Source organism: Myotis nattereri, assembly GCF_964212035.1.
Source record: "Myotis nattereri genome assembly, chromosome: 6".
Taxonomy (NCBI): Eukaryota; Metazoa; Chordata; class Mammalia; order Chiroptera; family Vespertilionidae; genus Myotis; species Myotis nattereri.
The window spans coordinates 85,207,790-85,228,052 of record NC_138081.1 but is presented as its reverse complement, the minus strand read 5'-3'; the positions used below and the strand labels follow the sequence as shown (position 1 = coordinate 85,228,052).

At 34.2% G+C, this 20,263-nt stretch overlaps 1 protein-coding gene across 2 annotated transcripts in view; it reads right to left on the bottom strand.

The window, feature by feature from the left end:
* TRDN (triadin) overlaps nucleotides 1-20,263 on the bottom strand; it is a 270,709-nt gene that overhangs the window by 66,366 nt on the left and 184,080 nt on the right. Inside the window, exons 18-20 of one of the 2 annotated variants that reach the window (XR_013996185.1) lie at nucleotides 19,922-19,948; nucleotides 17,202-17,249; nucleotides 10,984-11,148 (exon numbers count right to left, since the gene is read on the bottom strand). Coding sequence is in view for 1 of the 2 variants with exons in the window: in XM_081094750.1 (XP_080950876.1) it covers nucleotides 11,101-11,148; nucleotides 17,202-17,249; nucleotides 19,922-19,948 (123 nt within the window). In the remaining variant the exon portion in view is untranslated. The remainder of the gene's footprint in view (nucleotides 1-10,983; nucleotides 11,149-17,201; nucleotides 17,250-19,921; nucleotides 19,949-20,263) is intronic. The other variant, XM_081094750.1, reaches the window with a different exon arrangement.

The following is a 20,263-nucleotide window of genomic DNA, read 5'->3' as shown; positions in this document are numbered from 1 at the left end:
TCTCAATTATTCAATTCTTTTATTTCTTTCACCAGAGTTTTATAGTTTTCCTCATGTAGATTGTATACATATTTTGTTAGGTTTATATATAAATAATTCCTTCTTTTGGTGTTAATGTAAATTGTATTATAATTTTAATTTTGTTCATTCCAATATTTCATTGCTGGCATAAAGCAAAGCAATTGCTTTTGCATATTAACCTTGTATCTTACAACCTTGCTATAAACACAGATTATTTCTAGGCTTTTCTTGATTCCTTTAGATTTTCTACATAGACAATCACATCATTTGTGAACAAAGACAAAGTTTTATTTCTTCCTTCACAGTTGATGTAACTTTTATTTTCTTGTGTTAACTTGTACTTCCAGTACAATGATGAGTAAATGGGATTAGAGGGGATACTCTTGCCTTATTCTTTATCTTAGTAGAGAAGCTTCTAGTTTCTCTTCATTAAGTATGATGTTAGTTGTAGGTTTTATTGTAGATGTTCTTTGTCAAGTTTAGAAAGTTCCTCTCTATTCCTAGTTTGCTAAAAGATTTTATCATGAATGGATGTCGAATTTTGTCAAATGATATTCTGTATGTACTGACATAACTTCCATAGTTTTTCTGTGTTTCTTCTTTAGCTTGTTGATGTGATAGATTACATTAAGTTTTTTTTTTTCAAATGTTGAACTAACCTTGCATAATTTTGATTAACCCCACTTGGTCATGATGTATAATTTTTATACATTGTTTGAGTTGCAAATATTTTAGGTTTCTGGGAACTTTTTCAGCAATCTCTCTCACAGTACGTTCAACTTTCTGATGGAAAAGTATATGTAAAAGAAATTTGAAATCTGAGACTCTCAGAAAGGTTTTGACGGGAGAAAAACGAAAGCTAATGCCCTTTCAACAAAATAGACGTAGTTATTGATGCCAAGGAAGCATCAGCTGCACACAGGGCCCGCTACTTCCGGGCGAACCTCCGGTATGAACAGGCCGTTGGCATCCCCTGTGAATGAAAGCTGGAGCCTCGGGAGTGTCGGTAGCATGGCAGAACAGCCACGTTCAGCAAAGCGAGGACCATTGCCACCAGGTCGAACTCCACGAAGGCGGGCAAGGACCAGCATTCCCCAGTCTTCATGAATAAGAAAGAAGACATCTTACGTTGCATTGAAACAGAAAGGGTGTTCGACTTCCCTGTCCACTGTACCAACGTCTCCAACATGAGCCACCTGGTGAGGAGAGACTCTGGGCCGGGCAGGTCACCCACCACCTCTTGGCTCTGCTGAAGGAATACTTTACTTGTGTGTAAGGGACATGAGGGCAAACTGAGGTGGTGACACAAAGTTAAACAAACAAACAAACAAAAAATACAACAAAACACAAAGAACATGAGGACGGAGAGAAGTAGCGGCACCCAGAAAAGAAACAGGAATTTAAAACAGAAACCAGAGGTGGCAATACCGGAGGATTTGCCTTGTGAAAGGGTGGACATCATCTCCTCATTTTTCAATGTTAATCTTTAGTCCTGTTTAAAAACAACAAGTTCCCTCTCCCCCGACCCTTTTGTTTTCTACTTTTTTCAGGGGGGCTTTCTCTTTGTTTGGGGTTTTGTTTCTTGCTGTGACTGAAACAAGAGGGTTTATTGCAGCAAAAATCAATTCACAAAACATAGTAACAATACCTTGGAGAAGAAAGATAAGAGAGAAGGAAAAAGGGAAACCCTATAGAAATGTACATATTGGTACTGGATTTAAAAAACAACAATTATGTATCTTTTTGTTGTCTCTAGGCTGATCAGATAGGAGCACAAGCAGGGGAGGGAAAGTAGAGAGACACTCAGGAGCGGAAACCCCTCCCAGCCACTGGGCTGTCTTGCCACCACCATTTCTGGTCACACAAAACAGAACCCAACTAGCAGCGGGGAGACGAGGACACCACACAAGACCATTTTATACAGTATTCTAGGTGCCTACCACACAGGAAACCTTGAAGAAAACCAGTTTCTAGAAGCTGCTGTTACCTCTTGTTTGCAGTATATATATATATAATATAAAGTATAAAATATAAAATATAAAATAAATATATAATATATAATATATAATAGATAATAGATAATAGATTATAGATAATAGATAATATATAATAATATATAATATAGATATGAGCTATATTTATAAAAGGTACTGTAAACTACTCTAAAACAAAACAAAAAAACTAAATACTGTTCTTCCTATCTTTTAAAAAGACAAACTCGATCTATTCAATAAATATTCAGTGTCTCCTTTGTGCTTGGAGCTGGAAGAACAAGATGGTTGCATGAAGTTGAGTCTTTGATGGAATGCATCTGTATCAACAGATTAAGAACAAGGATCAAGACAGATACACAAGGCTCTGGGGCCATAGCAGAAGGATTGACAAACTCTGCCTGTTGGAATGAGAAAAGACCTTACAGAAGCACTAGCATTTGTGTTGTATTCTGAAAATGGATATAAAATTTTCCACCAAAGAAGAATTGAAAAGACATCTCCAATATAAGAAACCATAAAAGCAAACCACGGAGTGTGACGTTCATGTGGCTGGATTGCTGAGTATACAAAATGGGAGAGGAGCAGTGAGCCACGGCTGTCATGTCACAGTGAGATCAGTGGTGAGGGAACCTGAAGTACCCTCCTAATTTTTGAAAAATTGATTTTAGAGAGAGAGGAGGAGAGAGAGAGAAACATCAATGTAAGAGCGAAACATCGATGGGTTGCCTCTTCTATGTACCCCAATGGGAAATAGAACTAACTTTTTGGTGTAGGGGAGGACACTCTAACCAACTGAGCCACACAGGCTAGGGCCTAAGTTTTTAAATTTATATCCTTCCAGTCTTTAGACAATAGTCTTTAGACTCTAAAGGTAATTTTTTTTCTGTCATTGTGTTAATTAAGAAAAGTTTGCTCATAAGGGAATGTGATACATACTGAATTGACTGACAATACATAGAAAGTCATTGTCCTTTTGTTTGGAAATAGTCCAAAATTGAAACCACCAGTCCCCCACAGTGGTGTTATCACATTCTCCTGTTTCCAAAAACAATAACTTGTTTTATTTTTTATAGTTTCTTTCTATGTGGGTGTCATGAGTATAAGTTCTATATACTGTGTGTCATTATTACTGATTCTTATAATTAAATTACTATTTAGAGAATTTTCATGCCATTTAAATGGACATCCAATAGTATGCTTTATTCCAGAGATGTGCTTGTTGAAATTTAAGAAAATGCTTTAAATATTATAATTAAGTAGACTTAAATAATATTTAAAAAAAATTTTATTTTATGATCTGAATCTTACTTTCCTGCTTATATTTTTGTACAGATTGTACTTGGAATCAGAAAAATAAGTATATTCTTCAGCATTTTGGGCAAAGTAGAAATGTTGCGGGCATGGGAGACATTTATTGCAAATGAGAATCAGACAATATTAAGATTCGAAAGTCCTTTAGAGATTGCTTAGTCAAATAATCTTGGTTTATAAAAGAGGCTTTACCAGGCAAGAAACTAGCCTAACTTCACAGAATAATTTTCTGGAAGGGCTAGACCACACCTAAGTTTTATTTTGAAAAAAACTCTATGTTCTATGGTTCACGCAAGTTAGTATTTCTAATCATCATTGGCTTTCATCAGTTTTTTTTTTTTTCAAGGACTAACAATTCAAATGCTAACTGCAAGTTAAAAAGTGTTCACCGGAATTTTCATTGCCAAGACTCTTGATAAGAATATAGATGCTTTGTATAGGTTGTCTTACCTGCTATCTCTTTTTCTCACAAATAAATAAACTGAAATTAAATTCAGACTTAGTTTTTTAAATTTACACTTTACTATTTCATAATTCTAAGGGAAGATATGAATTGAATTTTCATTTTTTTTAAGAATTGCTTTTCAGTTTGCATATAATACATGATTCTATGAAAAAAATTGGGGAATTAATAGTCAATAAGGTACAATCAAATTTTATGTATAATGTTGATAAAATTTTCATGTTTATTCCTGAAATTATTTCACCTACAATTTGTAATTCTTTTTTTACAACAATAAGAAAGCAACAATTTTTTTTTACACCAATAAGAAAGCTTTTTTTTTTTTTTTTTAATGTAGGGCTGGTGATTTCAATGATTTCTATAATTTGATTTCTGGAGAATGGAACTTAAACTCCAGTAATTTTCTCCATAATATGACATCAAAATTGATTTTAATTAATTTTATTCAATATAGTGTATGCCAAATCTTTTTTTTTTCCTAAACAGGCCTTTAGTAGAAAATCAATTTAAAGGAAAATCAATTTAAAGAAAATCAAGTGAGAGGGAACATCAATAAAAAATTTTCACGAAAAACAATCTTTATTCTGGCTACTCAGCTTAGTAACCTAGCAGCTTACAATGTACTTTCTATTAAACATTTTTTCATGGTAAAAGAGAATAAACCCAAATGTGGCTTCAGGATAACAATAGGGATGAAAGTAAATAATATAGCAAAAAGAGGCATAATTAACACCTTAATCTTGAGTTTGTGAGGCAACGTTTTCTTGGTGAGTTAGATGGGAAACACTAAAATGCATTTCCACAGTCTTTTATATAATGTAGTGTAAAGTTGATTTCTTCTCTAAAGAACATTTTAATCTTCAAATATCTATATCATATAATTGAAAATTATATTTACATTTCAAATTCTGGTGATAGTGATCAAAATTTTATAGGATGTAAAGTGGGATTTGTAAGTGTATTTTCATTATGTAGAGAATGAAAATGGCCTATTACAGATTTAAGTATGTGTTAAAGAGCCATCACCTAATATTAAGATGTAGATAATAATCAAGAATAAATACTTTTCATTGTTTAAAAGTTATTAAATTATTTAAGGTATTGCCAAAGAAGTGTGAAGATCACATGATAACTTTCTTCATATTGACAATAAGATTTGACTGAGCTTTAAGAAGTGGTTTATAGTTGCATTCTCTTAGCTTTACGTGGAGAATTTTAGAAGTTAAGTCAAGACAGCTTAAGAATTACAAGACAGGTGAAGCAACAAAGCCCATTTGATGTAAAGAAAGTTTGTCGCTTTTAAGAACCTTAAAGATGGGTACACTTTCCACTAAGAAACCACTTTGATGAGTCACAGAAGTGGTAGGAGGCAGGCAGAGCAGGAGTGACACATTGTTCCTAGGCATGCTGTCTGTTCCAGAAACATAAGGACACTTAAGTTAGCCCATGTGCCAATCAGTTCCTCTGACCTGAGAGTTAAAAAGGTAATTTTAGTGGTAAGAAAAGTGATCCCAGTCTGAAGTGCCGGGTGAGATTCCTGGGGTAATCTTAGAGATTTAGTGGGGTTTTTTTTCCCCCCTATAAAATGCCCAGAGTCTCTAAGAAAAGGAAGGAAAAATAGGTCACATTGGACAGAGTAGTTATTCATTTCCATGATAATTGAAAGACAGAATAATTTTATGTAAACAAGGATTTGGGCATTACAGTGATCTCTCCTTTTGACCTGTATTTGCCTAGAGCATATTTTGCATAAAGTAAGAGTGATCAAGTTACATATTAGCTTATTAGAGAAAATGGATCATTAATAACAATGAACTTTTTAAACTTTTGAATAATGGTACAATATGATTATAGATCTCATTGCATTGCTTCCAAATCTTATCAATTGGCATACATTGCTTCTTTACTGGGCTGAAATTCTCTTTAGCATAGAATGACATTCCTACCTACAAATGTTTGAATCACATGAACCAAATGTTGCATAGCAGGAGGCAGCACACTGCACATCAATCTAACAACACAAACTTTTTTTTACTATGTTGCTCTGCTGTGATAGGTAGGATTTAGACTTGTCTCTGTTGGGGTGAGGGGAAGGGGAGAAACATGGTGAGGAATAAGGGACTAGGAAGACATTTCCCATGCACGAGATAAACTGTGAGAACATTCTAAAAGTATTACATAAAATAAGAGGAAGAAGAAGTGAAATGTGTTAAGTGAGCAGGTGAGAAAGTGGAGTACTACAAAGGTTCTCTTGAAGATAGAGATCCACCAAAGGACTTGTATGCATGCATATAAACCTAACCAATGGACACAGACACCAGGGCGGTGAGGGCATGAGTGGGGGCTGCGGGGAGGGAAATGGGGCGATAAGGACACATATGTAATACCTTAATCAATAAAGAAAAAAATAAGCATGTAAATAAGCAGAGTACACGCGTGTGTACAGGTGTTGCATGGGCTCCTTATGTAGACCATCTTCTCTCTGAAGCTCACTCCATGCTCTTCACACCCATTCCCCAGTGCCTCGTCTGTTGTGAGCGCTCAATAAATATTAAACAACTAAAGTGTGAACTATTGTTAAGAAGTTTGGAATTCACAGGAATCAATAGTAAATTGTCATCATTTAACATTTATTGAGAGTCAACAGCATGACTTAGTCCATCCACATGTGCAAATAGGTTATTTTATAATCACATATTAAGCAAATAATTTAATACAACTTGTATTAACTAAATGTTCAGTTTTACTCCATAGATACTAATTATAATTTTTTTAAAAAAATAATAATGTTGACACACGATGAAATAAGAACATTCGGCATTTAAATAAATAACTTTCTCTCGGGGAAATTGTTACTCTTAGATATTAACACTCACTTGAATGTATGAGCTAAAATTGCAATAGGTACACATCACAGATTCTACATAGACCAGTACAGATACAAAGAACAGAAGAATCTAGAAAGGTATATGAGAACAAATTTACAAATCATAGAATAGCATTTGAGTTTCACCTGCTGCTGTGACAATTTAAAACACTAATACAAGTATATAAGGTACTGTTGCTTACAAAATAGCATCAGAGGTGAAGAAAGACAGAAACTATTCAGATGGACACAAATTAGCAAATTTATGAATTTAGAAACATTTCTTAATTTAAAGCAAAATTGATGTTTTTATTACAGGAAATCACTGCATTCGATACATTTATGATCCACATTCTCCAATTTTACCCCTTACAAAATGATTACTAATTTGTTTAAATTTATTTTTAGGGGGTGTTAATAGGCACTCAATTCTATTAATGTTTTTTCATAAACATTTTTGTCATGCTTCCACTTAATTGAATTTGAAGTGATTTTTAATTAAGAGTATGGAACTATACTTAATATTTCTGTAATGAAACTTTCAGTTTAGTTTTGGGATAATGAAGTATCGATAAGAATTCAAGTTTAGAAACTGTGTTTTTCCCTAACACCTTAGAAATGAAAGTCTTTCTACATCAGTCTTTCCTTAAAGAAGCAAAAGATTCTAAGCAAAAGAAGCAAAACATACTACTTAAAACCTTGGTTGACTAGATAATTTTGAGCTTTAGAAGGAGTAAGAGATAATCTAGGCTCAGCTTCATAATTGTAGAAATAACAAAAGCAAGGATAAGGCTTAATGTTTCTATATTTAGACTCATATATTGCCCTCATTGGGCAATTGTTTTATTTTCTGTTCCACTTTCAGTTTCAAAAATTAGTTTACAATATAATAGTTGTAATTACTAAAATTTAATATTTTCTATATCTTTAATCAGATGATGACTGCATATGCAGTTTTATTTATGTAAGAGTATTATCTACAAAAATAACATTAATAATGTAATTAACAATGCATATATATTAATTTTCTCTACTATTTCCACTTTCAAATGGGAGTAGTTGAAGGATTTCATCATTTGTCTTCTGGTTTCTAAAATATTGGAAATCATGTTTTGATTTATTAAAACACTCTAAATGCACAGTATTTATAGGGGCAAAGTTCACTAACGTCTGGATCACCTAATATTTCTTCCTTCAACAATTCCGCTCTGTTTTCATTCACCCCGCAACTATTTATTAAACACTTCTTATATGCCAGCGCCGTTATAAGCTCTTAGAACAGACTCTCATAGAAGTGATGTCATACACAGGCATGAATAAAAGAAAAGGAAAGATGATTTGAGAGTGACTTAATTCATTACTATTTACTTCACCTTTTCACTGTTGAACATAGGTCACTTGGAAGGAAAACATTAAAAGCAAAGAAACTCTGGGATTGCAATCTTTTAAAGTTAATTATCCTGATGGGTCTCCTTTCTTGCCCCAGTAAGTAGCAAGCCACTTCTTAAGAGTGATTATTTTGCTCCTCTGGCTAGTAACTAGCAAATATTATTAAAGAATTTTTTTCCTCAGAAAAAGTAAGATTGAAAAAAAGAGAGGAAAATGGGATTTAGGAGGGCAGATCAGTTTTTAAAAGGAATATCAAATATACATGAAATGTAAGAAATTAAATGTTAACAAATGAATAAACTGAGATTAATAAATGTGGTGGACTCTTTGCAGAGATACAAACATATAAAGGTGAATCCTCACACAGTAACACGTGTTGAAATGCTTTATCTTTGGCAGTCCTTAGTTCTTACTAAAAGGATAGTGACATTTATTGTGGAAAACATTTGTTTCTCCTGATGCTTTTGGTAACTGCTTTCCAAACAAGGAGAAACAAGAGGAAACAAGGTGTATGTGTGTGACTCTTTGGGTGTGCACCTTGAAGGTGAAGGAAGTTAGAGTTTCTTAATACTCAATACTCTCTTCTAGTCAATTTATGATCTTTATGAGAAAAGTAACTAAAAAATGATTCATCGTGAGTTAAAGATAAAATAGAGTTCTTTATTTGAACTTTTGCAGAAGTTCTACTATTCAAATTTCTACTTCTTATATGATATAATGTCTAGTTTGCTAAGTTACATTAACATAAAGTTTGTTTCATCTTTCACTACCTGACTTTCCGATAAAGTTTAGTTTAATCAATGTTTCACAAGTTTTTCCAATTATAATGCAGACTAAGTCCAGAAGTTCAGTGTACACAATTTTACATAGATCCCAAAGTATAGATGACAGCCATAAAGAATTATGAAAACCATATAGTTTTTCCCTTGCACAAGTTCATAAGTTCAAACTTAAATGAAGTAAAGTAACTGTTTATAATGAATTTAATAGCACTTCACTGCATTGTGAACTAGTTTGAGATTACGCACACTTAGGAAGATAGCTGAAAACTACATGAGGAAGAAAAGTACACGGCAGTCTGAAAGCACCATCTTACGAATAAATATCAGAATACTATGATGAAATCTATAGAATGTCATTGATTTATTCTCATATAAACTCTCTGCTTCATTAAAATCACAAATATATATGCTTATACTTATTACTAGTCATAGATATTCCATCATAAAGTATGCAAGTTATTCAAATACTCTACTTATGATTTTTATAGTTGAAAAATATGAAGCCATTGCTTGACACTATTTAAAACTGAAATGATTTACTAAATCAATATAAAAAGCCATTGAAATAACCTCTTATACTTTTTATATAAGTCAAGAACTTAAGGTCTTCATAAGATAAAAGGTATTGTAATATAAATTACAAAATCACATGAGGAAGTAAGTTCACATCTCTAAAAGCCATTTTCAATCTCCTATCAACTTGAGAAAACATGATAGGATTAATGAAAATGACACTAACTTGAAGGTTAGAAGAAATAAACAGTCTGTTTATTTAAATCAGTTAGTTGCCTTTCAGGTACTATTATTAGTGTAGCCATTTTTATATTTTAGTCAACCTTCTCTTAATATGCTTTGACTATCAAAGAAACCTACAAAAGCCATAAAAGGTAAGTAATCAAAGCCTTTACACTATATAGGTGAAATATATGCAGCTTAATGAAAGCAATTCGATAGTTGATCTCACCTATATTAAAGCTGATATTATAAGAAAAAATACTTAAGCAAATACTGCATGTTTATCTAGGAATTTATAATTTTTCAAATCCTCTTATTTGGGCTCTACATCTTGCCAGGTAAGCAGGTCAGATATAATGAACATCGTTTTTAAAGAGGAAGTTTACGCTCAGAACCCTGTCTAAGTGACCAAGTTGAAATTAGGAGTCAGTCCTCCTACTCCTCCACTTTATATTTCAGAGACTAAAATACTCACTTCAAAAAGAAGTTGACAGAAACATTCTCTGACATTCCTGGTAGTTCCCAAAGGCCAAAATTAATTTGAAAACATTTTCAATGTGATTTTTATTTAGAAAAAACCAAAGAAATAAATCCTTGAATAATTGTCTTAACTGAATCCTTAACCTTAGTTTGTCTAAAATGTGAGGAATTGAAGGATATTAGAATATATTTGCATATAAAATACTAAATTTCTGATATTAGAAATTTAACTGCATCTCAAGTTTAAGAGGAGAAATTATTTTGACCTTACTCTTGACAAAATTATTGCTAGTTATGATTTTATTTATTAATTATAGTAATCAATAAATAATATGATATTATAACAAAATGTGAAAGGGTTGGGGGCAACTATTAAAATTAGTAGAACTCTGATATCTAACGGAAGACCTAACATTATTTTAAATGTTTTAACCCTACTCTGCTATAGAATTTTTCTCAAGCATATTCTGGAGTGACATATGTATTATTTAGCTGCATAAACAAAAATTAAAATGCATTATTTATAGCATTATGACAGATAAAAAATTAAAAATGCAAACCTCTTGGGAGAATCAATAGCTGAAGTCATAATAGAAACTCAAGTAATTTACTTCTGTTGCTGCTTTTTTCTTTGTTTTAACTGTTACATGTTCTTTAAGCAGTAGAAATTGTTTTGGCATAAATGGAATTGTTTCATCTTTATTCTTTTAACTGGTTTTGGTCAGGTGTTGTTAAAACCACATATCAAACTGAAAAATGTCTACCAGTTGCCCCGGAGGATCATTTCCTTATTCCCAACAATCTTCAGGGTCTTTTCTGATGTAATTGAGCAGTCTGCAGAGTTTTCCTGTTCTGAACTTATATTCCAAGTTTAATTATACAAAAGAGCAAAACCCAGATCGCTGCCTCACATTCTCCCTGGCACAGAAAAACATGGAGGACAGTGACAGCAATAGATGTAAAGCTTATTGTCTTCCGCCTGTCTGAATCCAGGGCTTTCCTCCTCATGCTGCTGTCTTTCTAAAGAAGATAGTGTCAACCTCCTTCATTTTTTTTTACCTTGCTCCACTGCCTTGGTTGTTTTCTCTTCCTTCTTTCCAGGTACACCTGCAAGGCAGAGATCAAGTTTAAATAAAAGTGCCTGATAGAAATGCTACTTCTGTTAAAAAAAAAAAGTATTTTTACCTATTCAGTGCCAACTATTTCTCCCAAACAAGCTAGTTTTCAAAGCTTTTTCAACATGTCTTATTTCCCAATAGTCCAATTGAAACCTATATTAAATCTAATCTTGTAGAATTAGAGGGGGAAAAATCACTTGACTTTTTGACTAGCTTTTCCACACTATTTTCTACTTTATTCTTTATACTCAGCTTTGATAAACATTAAACATGCTCTACAAAGAATTCCACTCGACAGGACAATGAGTAATCCACTTACATTTCAGGCTATTGCAGGAGTTATTTAGCATCTTAAAAATGTCTATGAGATGTTGCTTTAAATTCAAGCGTAATATAGCTGCATCCACTGACAAGACAGTGCAGTCATCCTTGAGATTTATTTAAACCTTAACTGAAGTTGCAAGTAACCAAAAGAGAAAAAAAGATTGCCATTTAGGTGCTGTTTCCTCTGAACTATGCTTTCTCTGAGGCTTGTTGGTCTCAGTGGAGTATTCACTACTTACTTATTTATACATCGAAATAGTAAAAATGATTCACACAAATCAGCGTACCACACTGAAATAATTGATTCAAGGAAAGACCTTCAGAAGATATTACCAACTTTTAGATGAATGATGAGTGGGGAACTGAATATTGTCATTACAGCCAAGTATCACCACACAGAGTTGCAAAGGAGAAAAATGCAATTTTGAAATAAAGAAATGTGCTTGTCACCAGCCTAACTTGTTGATGAAACTCAGAACCATCTATAATAATAAAAGCGTAATATGCTAATTAGACCGGACAGCCAAACGACCTTCTGGACGTCATTATGGACGTCCTTCTGGATGAAGCTGCAGCAGAGGCCATTAGGGGCGATCAGGCAGGCAGGCAGAGTGGTTAGGGGTGATCAGGCAGACAGGCAGGCAGGAGAGCCGTTAGGAGCCAGTGGTCTCAGATTGCAAAAGGGATGTCCAACTGCCGGTTTAGGCCTGATCCCATAGGGATCCCTACAATATCAGGCCTAAACCGGCAGTCACACATCCCCCAAAGGGGTCCCAGGTTGCAAGAAGGTGCAGCCTGACTGAGGGATACCCCCCACCCCCACCGATGTGCATGAATTTCGTGTACTAGGCCTCTAGTTTATTCATAATAGGACATACTATTTGCTTCCTAATGAAAAGAACTGTGTTGTATGTAGTATAACCTCTGAAATATTCTTGACAAAACAACTGGAATCCAGCTAAGCCAAAGATTTAGCTTTCTTAATCAAACATAGGATACGCAGAACATTTTAAATAACATTCTGAAGAAACATTCAGAACAATAAAAGATGTCTACAGTGTAAGTGGCCATGATCTTTTCAAAAATTTAATACGAAGAACCAGATAGGTAGAGAATTGCTTTTTACAGAAAACTTGTTAAAATCACTCATTAATTATAATAGTTCATCTGCACATTCTTTTGAAATTTTCAAGTAGATAATTTCATCTGTGAGTAATGAGTTTTATTCTTACTTTTCTATTCTTGTACCTATTATTTCTTCTTCTCATCTTATTGCACTGCTGCAATAGCCAGCACAATTTGTAATAGTGGTGATAGCATACACCTTTGTCTTGTTCTAATTCTTAGGAGAAAACCTTTCCACTTTTCTCCAGTGGCTATAATATTTGTTAATGTTTTTTAAAAATATATCTTAACAGATTAAGGAAGCTTCTTTCTACTCTAGTGATGAATTATATCAAATGTATCTATTATGATGCATTTATTTATTCCTGTGATTTTATTATTCTGGTTAATTACATTGATTTACATTGATTTATTCTGGTTAATTCCTGAAGCCTGGCCAGCATGGCTCAGCGGTTGAGCATCAACATATGAACAGGGAGGTCATGGTTCAATTCCCAGTCAGGGCACATGCCCGGGTTACAGGCTCAATCCTCAGTGTGGGGCATGCAGGAGGCAACCGATCAATGATTCTCATCATTGATGTTTCTCTCTCTCCCTCTACCTTCCTCTCTGAAATCAATAAAAATATATTTAAAAAAATAATAAATAAATAAATTGCATTCCTAAAATAAAACAAATTTGTTTACATTTTATCTTGCACATATATTATCAGACTTGATCTGCTCAAGTCTGTGCCTTCATATTCACAAGAGAAGTTAGTCTTCATATTTTGTTTCTTTTTCAGCTCCTGTTAGGTTTTGATATTAAGGTTAAAATTAATAAATGTTCCTTATTTTCTATATTTGGAAGGTTTGGTGCAGATTGTTAATATTTCCTTAAATGTTTGAAAGAATTCACCACTGAAGCCATCTGGTTAAAATTTTCCTTGGAGAAGAATTATCATTATGGATTCAAAATATCAGTTTAATTAAAATTTTTCAAATTTATTGAAAAAATGTTTCTAAAAAAGTAATGGAGAGAACCAAGATGGTGGCATAGGCAAATGCCTGTACTCCTGCCTCCCACAACTACATCAAAATTACAGCTATAATACAGAACGACCATCAGCCAGAACCACCGGAAAGCTGGCTGAATGGAAGTCCTACAACTAGAGAGGTAAAGAAGAAAAAACACGGAGACTGGTAGGATGTGTGGAGGCGCAGAATGGGCTGGCCTGGCCCCCATATGGCTGCTTTTTTAATCAGGAGGGAGATGGTTTTAGCAGAGGCCACCTGGGAGGAGCAACACATCCCAGCTCCACACCATACCTCCAGTCTAGAGTCCCAGAGTTGGGAAATGAAGTCCTTACAGCTGTAAGAACTATGGGCTGTAAAAACCAGTGCGGATTGGGGCTCCATGATACACAGGCTGCTGGAGACCCAGCTGCTCCTCTTAAAAGGCTGGCACCACGAACTGAACTTACAAGCTCCCGCTTCTTCTGAACTCCAGCACCAGGGTGAGGCTCTGTCTGGCATGGGGGCAGGAACTTGGGGGCGGCTTTCTTCCAGACAGAGGTGCTAGCAGAGGGCATTATTCTCATGCTGGGAACTCCCCAATGCAGGGCTGACTGGCAGCCATTGCTGTTTGCTCCACCCTGGTGATTCCCTGAGACCCCACCCCACCCAATTTACAACCTAACCCAAGCTGTGTACAGCGGCTTTTGCATATGAATGGTCTGTCCTTGCTCAGGCTAAAATCCTGTCAAACAAGCTGCAGCTGGGCCAGGGAGCCCCAAACCTATCAATAAAATGCCCAAGACCTGCATCAGAACCAGACTGCCTTGCTTCACAGCTGGGCCTAGTCTGGGCACTTCCAAACCCGATACAAAGAGGAGGAATCTGCAGATCTCTTTGTAGCCCCTGCTGGGTGGCCCCAGGCAGTGGCTGACTTTACACCTCCCTAGAGTCCCAAGAGACAGTGTCCCCAGTGATCAGTGTCAGACCATACCAGATTACAACTCTTCACATCCATAAGTGACGCACTCAAGGGGCAGACTCAGTGAGCACTAAAGCCCCACTGAAGCAAACTCCATAAGATGAAGTTTGAAAGTGATATATAAGAATCAGATCTTGGGAGACTTTTACATCGTTTTAACAAGCTTTTACTTAATTTTATGGACAATTGTAGAAAAGAGAGTTTTTGTTGTTTATGTTTTTATTTCTCTCTCTTATTAAAATATTTTTTTTATTGATTTGGGAGAGAAAGGGAAAGGGAGATAGAGATAGAAACATCAATGAAGAGAGAGAATCATTGATTGGCTGCCTCCTGCACGCCTCCTACTGGGGATCGAGCCTGCAACCCGGGCATGTGCCCTTGACTGGAATCAAACCTGGAAACACTTCAGTCTGTATATCAATGCTCTATCTACTGAGCCAAACCAGCTAGGGAGAGAGTTTTAAATTAAGAGTGGTTTATTCTGTTTTAAGACTTTGATAATTTATTTTTACTGTACTGGGAGTTCTGGTAAGATGAATATTACTGAAATAAAAACAAGGAGATGAGGAAAGTGGTGAGATTGTTATAATGGTTAAACATAAAACAATGAAGATTTGAATTCAGATTAAAGGCATGGCTATGAATAGGAGAAAATATATTCAAGAAATATTTAGGGAATAAAATCAGCAGAACTTGAAGATTCTTTGAATATTAAGTGAAGGGAAAAAAAAAGAAAACTCAGTTGCCCCCAGATTTCTAGTAAGGTGGATAATGGATTGTGGTTTCACCAGTGGTAATGAGTTGCAAATTGAGAAGAGAAAATTAATTTATCCACTCATTTACTGGAGAGCATTATGCTAAGTGAAATAAGCCAGTCAGAGAAAGACAAGTACCATATGTTTTCACTCATATGTGGAATTGAATGAACTAACTGAACTACCAAGCAAAATAGAGATAGATTCATAGATAGAGAGAAGGAACAGTGAAGGGATTAAGGGGGGGGGGAGAAGAAAGAAAGAAAGAAAGAAAGAAAGAAAGAAAGAAAGAAAGAAAGAAAGAAAGAAAGAAAGAAAGAAAGGGAAAGGAAAGGAAAGGAAAGGGAGGGAAGGGAAGGGAAGGGAAGGGAAGGGAAGGGAAGGGAAGGGAAGGGAAGGGAAGGGAAGGGAAGGGAAGGGAAGGGAAGGGAAAGGAAGGATAGGGAAGGAAAGGAAAGGAAAGGAAAGGAAAGGAAAGGAAAGGAAAGGAAAGGAAAGGAAAGGAAAGGAAAGGAAAGAGGAAAGAAAAGAGAGAGCTCATGGACATGGACAGCAGATTAAGGGAGGAGGAGGGGATTGGGTGGAAGTGAACAGGTCATAGAGGGGATTAATGGTGATGGAAAAATAAAATGAGGAGTTTAGGTTAAGAAAGGTTGAATTTTCCCGGTTGGTGTTGCTCAGTGGTTGAGCATTGGCCTATGAACCAGGAGGTCATGGTTCGATTCTTGGTCAGGGCACATGCCCTGGTTGGGAGCTCAGTACCTAGTGGGAGCGGGGCATGAGGGTGGTGGCTGATCAGTGATTCTCTCTCATCATTGGCGTTTTTATCTGTCTCCCCCTCTCTAAAATCAATAAAATATATTTTTTGAAAGGTTGAATTTAAAGCTATTTATTGGGCATTTGAACATACAAGGCTGAAATTTTCTGGGAAAAGCATTTTCATGAAGTCCTGAAATGACAACATAGAATTGGGAACAGAGTTTCAACCTTGAGAGTGGACATATTTCACAAAGAGAGGTTGTAGAATGAGAAATTCAGAGGATTAATAACGGAATCTGGGAGCATCAATGAATAAGGTGTAGAAAAAGACAAAACAGAAAGAAGTCAGAAAGAAATATCAGAGAATATTAGGAGAACTCAGAGACTATGTTGGCATGATAACCCAAAAGTGCGAGAAGATACAAAATGGTAAGTGCAACTGAAAAATCTAGTCATGTGAGAGCTAGAATGGACTTATTGGTTTAGTAATGATAATGTCATCCCCATTAGTAAAAGCATTAATGACACAGTAGGGACAGAAGCCTCAACTTAATGGGAAATGAGAAGGGACGTTGACAAGAGAAATAACTTTGGAAACTTAAATTCCAAACTTTCCAATATGTTTCTTAAAGCAAAGTGTTTCCAAGTGAGCATTCCAAGGAACACATTTTAAAATGTGATATTATTCTTCCCCCAAAGGTCCATTGTTCATGTAAGTTCTCTTAGTCAAAGTTTCATTTGTTTGAGCTCTAACCACCTCGGGCAGTATTTTGTAGTTGAATGCTCTCTCCAGGCGATTGGGAACCCACTGAACTTGAACAGCCACATTTCTTCAATTTTTCAGAAACGAACTTGAAATTGAACTGCAATTACTAGTTTTAGTTTATGGCCCCAAGGAATGAAACTATTGGCATCAGAACACTGACGGCAAGACCTTGTTAATATAGACACTATAAATCTTATGCAAAGTGAATTTGTTTCCATATCAAAAAAAAATAGTGAAATCAATAAATAGAACTCTTTAATAGGCACTACATGAAACATTTAGAAACCTGTGCAGAAATAAGTTTTAGTCATGACACCTTTTTCTTTAAGTTGCATTTACCTTTTTTAGGGGAGGCAGCTCCAGCCTCTTCCTTGGCTCGATCAATTTCTGCAAAATTCAGATGGTAAAGAATGAGAAATGAGAAATAAGTATCAGAGATGCCAGGTGGGTATCGATAGTATTGTAAGTCAGACAAGACTAAACTGTCCAAAAGATAAAATGTCTGTGGCACCTAAGAGCAAATCAAGCAGCAGAGAAAGTCAAACTATAAGGCACGTGTATTTTTATAAACTACGGTGGTGAACTTCTTTAAGTAGCAATATAGACACTCTCTTCCAGGATTTCACAATGCAATATCAAAATGTTAGCTTATATAAGTAGTGACCATAAAAGCAGGTAGCTTATTCCAGAAAATACACTGGAATACTAATTTATTAGTTTATAATTAAATCTAAAATGATATGAGTTATAGGAAAGAGGACTTAAAAGGCCTTCTCTGTTTGGCCTTTAATTATGGTATAGCAAGAAGTATTTGACATCAATCAATTAGCTTTGCATTATAAGAGATTAGCCATAATATAACACAAATTTTATTTGAATATTGATTGCTTTGAGAGAGAAAAAAAATAGAATAAAAAAGGCCAAAATACTTTCTTGGAGTTCCTCTGAATATCTAGTGTGGAAGATAGGAGAGCTGCCTTTAAGACATAATCTAAAATGCTGGTCCCAGTTGAAAATGTTGGATCTCAAATCAAGACTAATTAAAGTTGAAGTTTTCTGTCATCCACAGGAAACTAAGATATAGATCTCCAGCTTGTCTGTGTCCTTCAGTATTTTCCCCATACTGATTTTGGCTTCCTCAGGACCTAAACAATTTCACACCACAAACTCAATCACCATTCTAGCTATTCCATTCAAGTGAGTGCTAATAATATGTCACCTCTTACACTTTCCATGGGCTTGCTCTAACCCAGTCAATCTTACCTACCTTTTAAAATTCAATACCACGGAATCACATCACATACACACTTTATCTTCATTAAACTAGGTATCGTACTTTCTCAATTGTTCTCATAATTTAAGGTGATGTGAATATCCCAAAATGTTAAAGTTAATATCCCAAATGTTAAAGTTATATATGCAAAACTATGTACACCATAATATATGGGTGATTTAAGGAATTTTAAAAGTATTTGTAATGATACACAATTTTTACCTTAGGCATTAACTTTATACATAGCCTATTGCATATAGTAGCATGTAAAAATAAAAATTACATTGTATGGTTTTAAGGCCAAATAAATTTTTTTCCCAGAGGGGAAATGGCTGATTCCATTGTTAGCAGAGAATTTAAACAATTATGAATTATCCCTAATGAATTTTTATCTTGAGAGATATACCCATGTAAAGTCCAAATCTCTCAACAATATAAGGAATTGAATATGAATTCTTTTGCAACTTTTATATTGGGTTGAAGATGATTTGGCAACCTAATTTTGTGGAAACGATGCTGATCTCTTCAAAAGTTGATTTGATAATGTGTCTTGTAGATAGCAGGACTTATAAGGGTTTTTTTTATTGCAAATGAATATTTTTATCTACATGTTATTTTTTTATGAAGAAAATGTTCATTTCAGAGTAATCATCAATCTAAATTTTTCTACTAATATTGCAAAGTTATCAGTTTTGTTTTATATATATTTCTGTAATGCATTTCTACAGACCAAGTATTAGCATCCTAAAGACTTCATAATATAAAGTTCCAATCAGATTTATATTAACTAAATTTTTTTATGGAATATAAATGGAATTTGAAATGCATGTAAACCTTCTCTTTTAAAGTCTACTATGACTATATGAACACTTCCATGTGTAATTTTTAAAAGACATTTTCAATAAGTTACTCAACATTATATTTTCAAATTTTCTCTGATAGATTCATAAATTATATACTATCTCAAAATCCCAGTACTAAAAAGAAAAATGAATTTGTTTTATGTATCAGTACTTTTTTAATACTGAAGGAGCTCTAACTGAAAAGAAAAAAATATTAACACATTATGCATACAATTCAGGTTTAGCCATAAATCCCTATACAAAAAGCTTAGAGAATCTAAAAGTATATTTTTCTAAAATTAAATACATGCAATTATGCCAAAATAATTTTTATTAATGACAGTCTGTTAGGTACTGTATTCAATTAAGAAATACTGACAAAATAATTAGCATTTCTCTCTAAGAGTATTTGCTATGATTGAAGCAGATGCCACAGTATATTATCAGTCAATATTTACAATGTGAGTATACAGACGTTAAAAGGAAAACTATGACATTACAACAGTAGTAATTAATAAAATTTGGGGGGCCTCATTTTATTAAAGACAAAATGACTTCACTGGTAGACAAATTATGTTGCCTACTGGTTTGACCAAGTGATTAATCGTTAGAAATATTAAGTCTGATGTGTTTAAGAAGCTGAAGAAATCAATTAACATTCTGCAGAAGGGGAAACTGAAATACAAAAAACTCAAAAAAGGATTATTATCTGGACAAATTAACATTTACAAATGAAAATCTATAGAGAAATTTTAATAAGAATGAACTCACAGAAAATATAAGGTTAACTATTTATGCATGTTATTGCAACAAATTAAATGAACATAGCAAAATATATTTGGTAAGCCAGCTTTAAAAATCAGCATTAGCATTGTCTAGAACAGAAAACTTAAGTGAGTAAGCTACTGAAATAAGCTTATTTTTTAATGTTTTATTCAACATACTTGCTTTTACTTCTTTTTCACTTGGAACTGATAAAGACAAGAAATAACGTCTAAATTAATTACACATCTACTTGCCTCTAACATATTTTTAACGTTATTTTCATTTTTTAAATGGAAGCTAATAAAAATAGATTTGAGGAGGAGAAAATGCAACACTGTGCCATTTCTTTTGATGTACTTTATTTAAATATATGCCATAGACCATAATTCTTTTTTCATATTCATATACCTTCTCCTAACATAGAATGCTCATTCATAACTTATTCATTCTGTTTTCTATTCTAAATATCTATGAATTTATTGTTTTCATATACAAGCCAATTCATTTTTCTTGAAATCTAT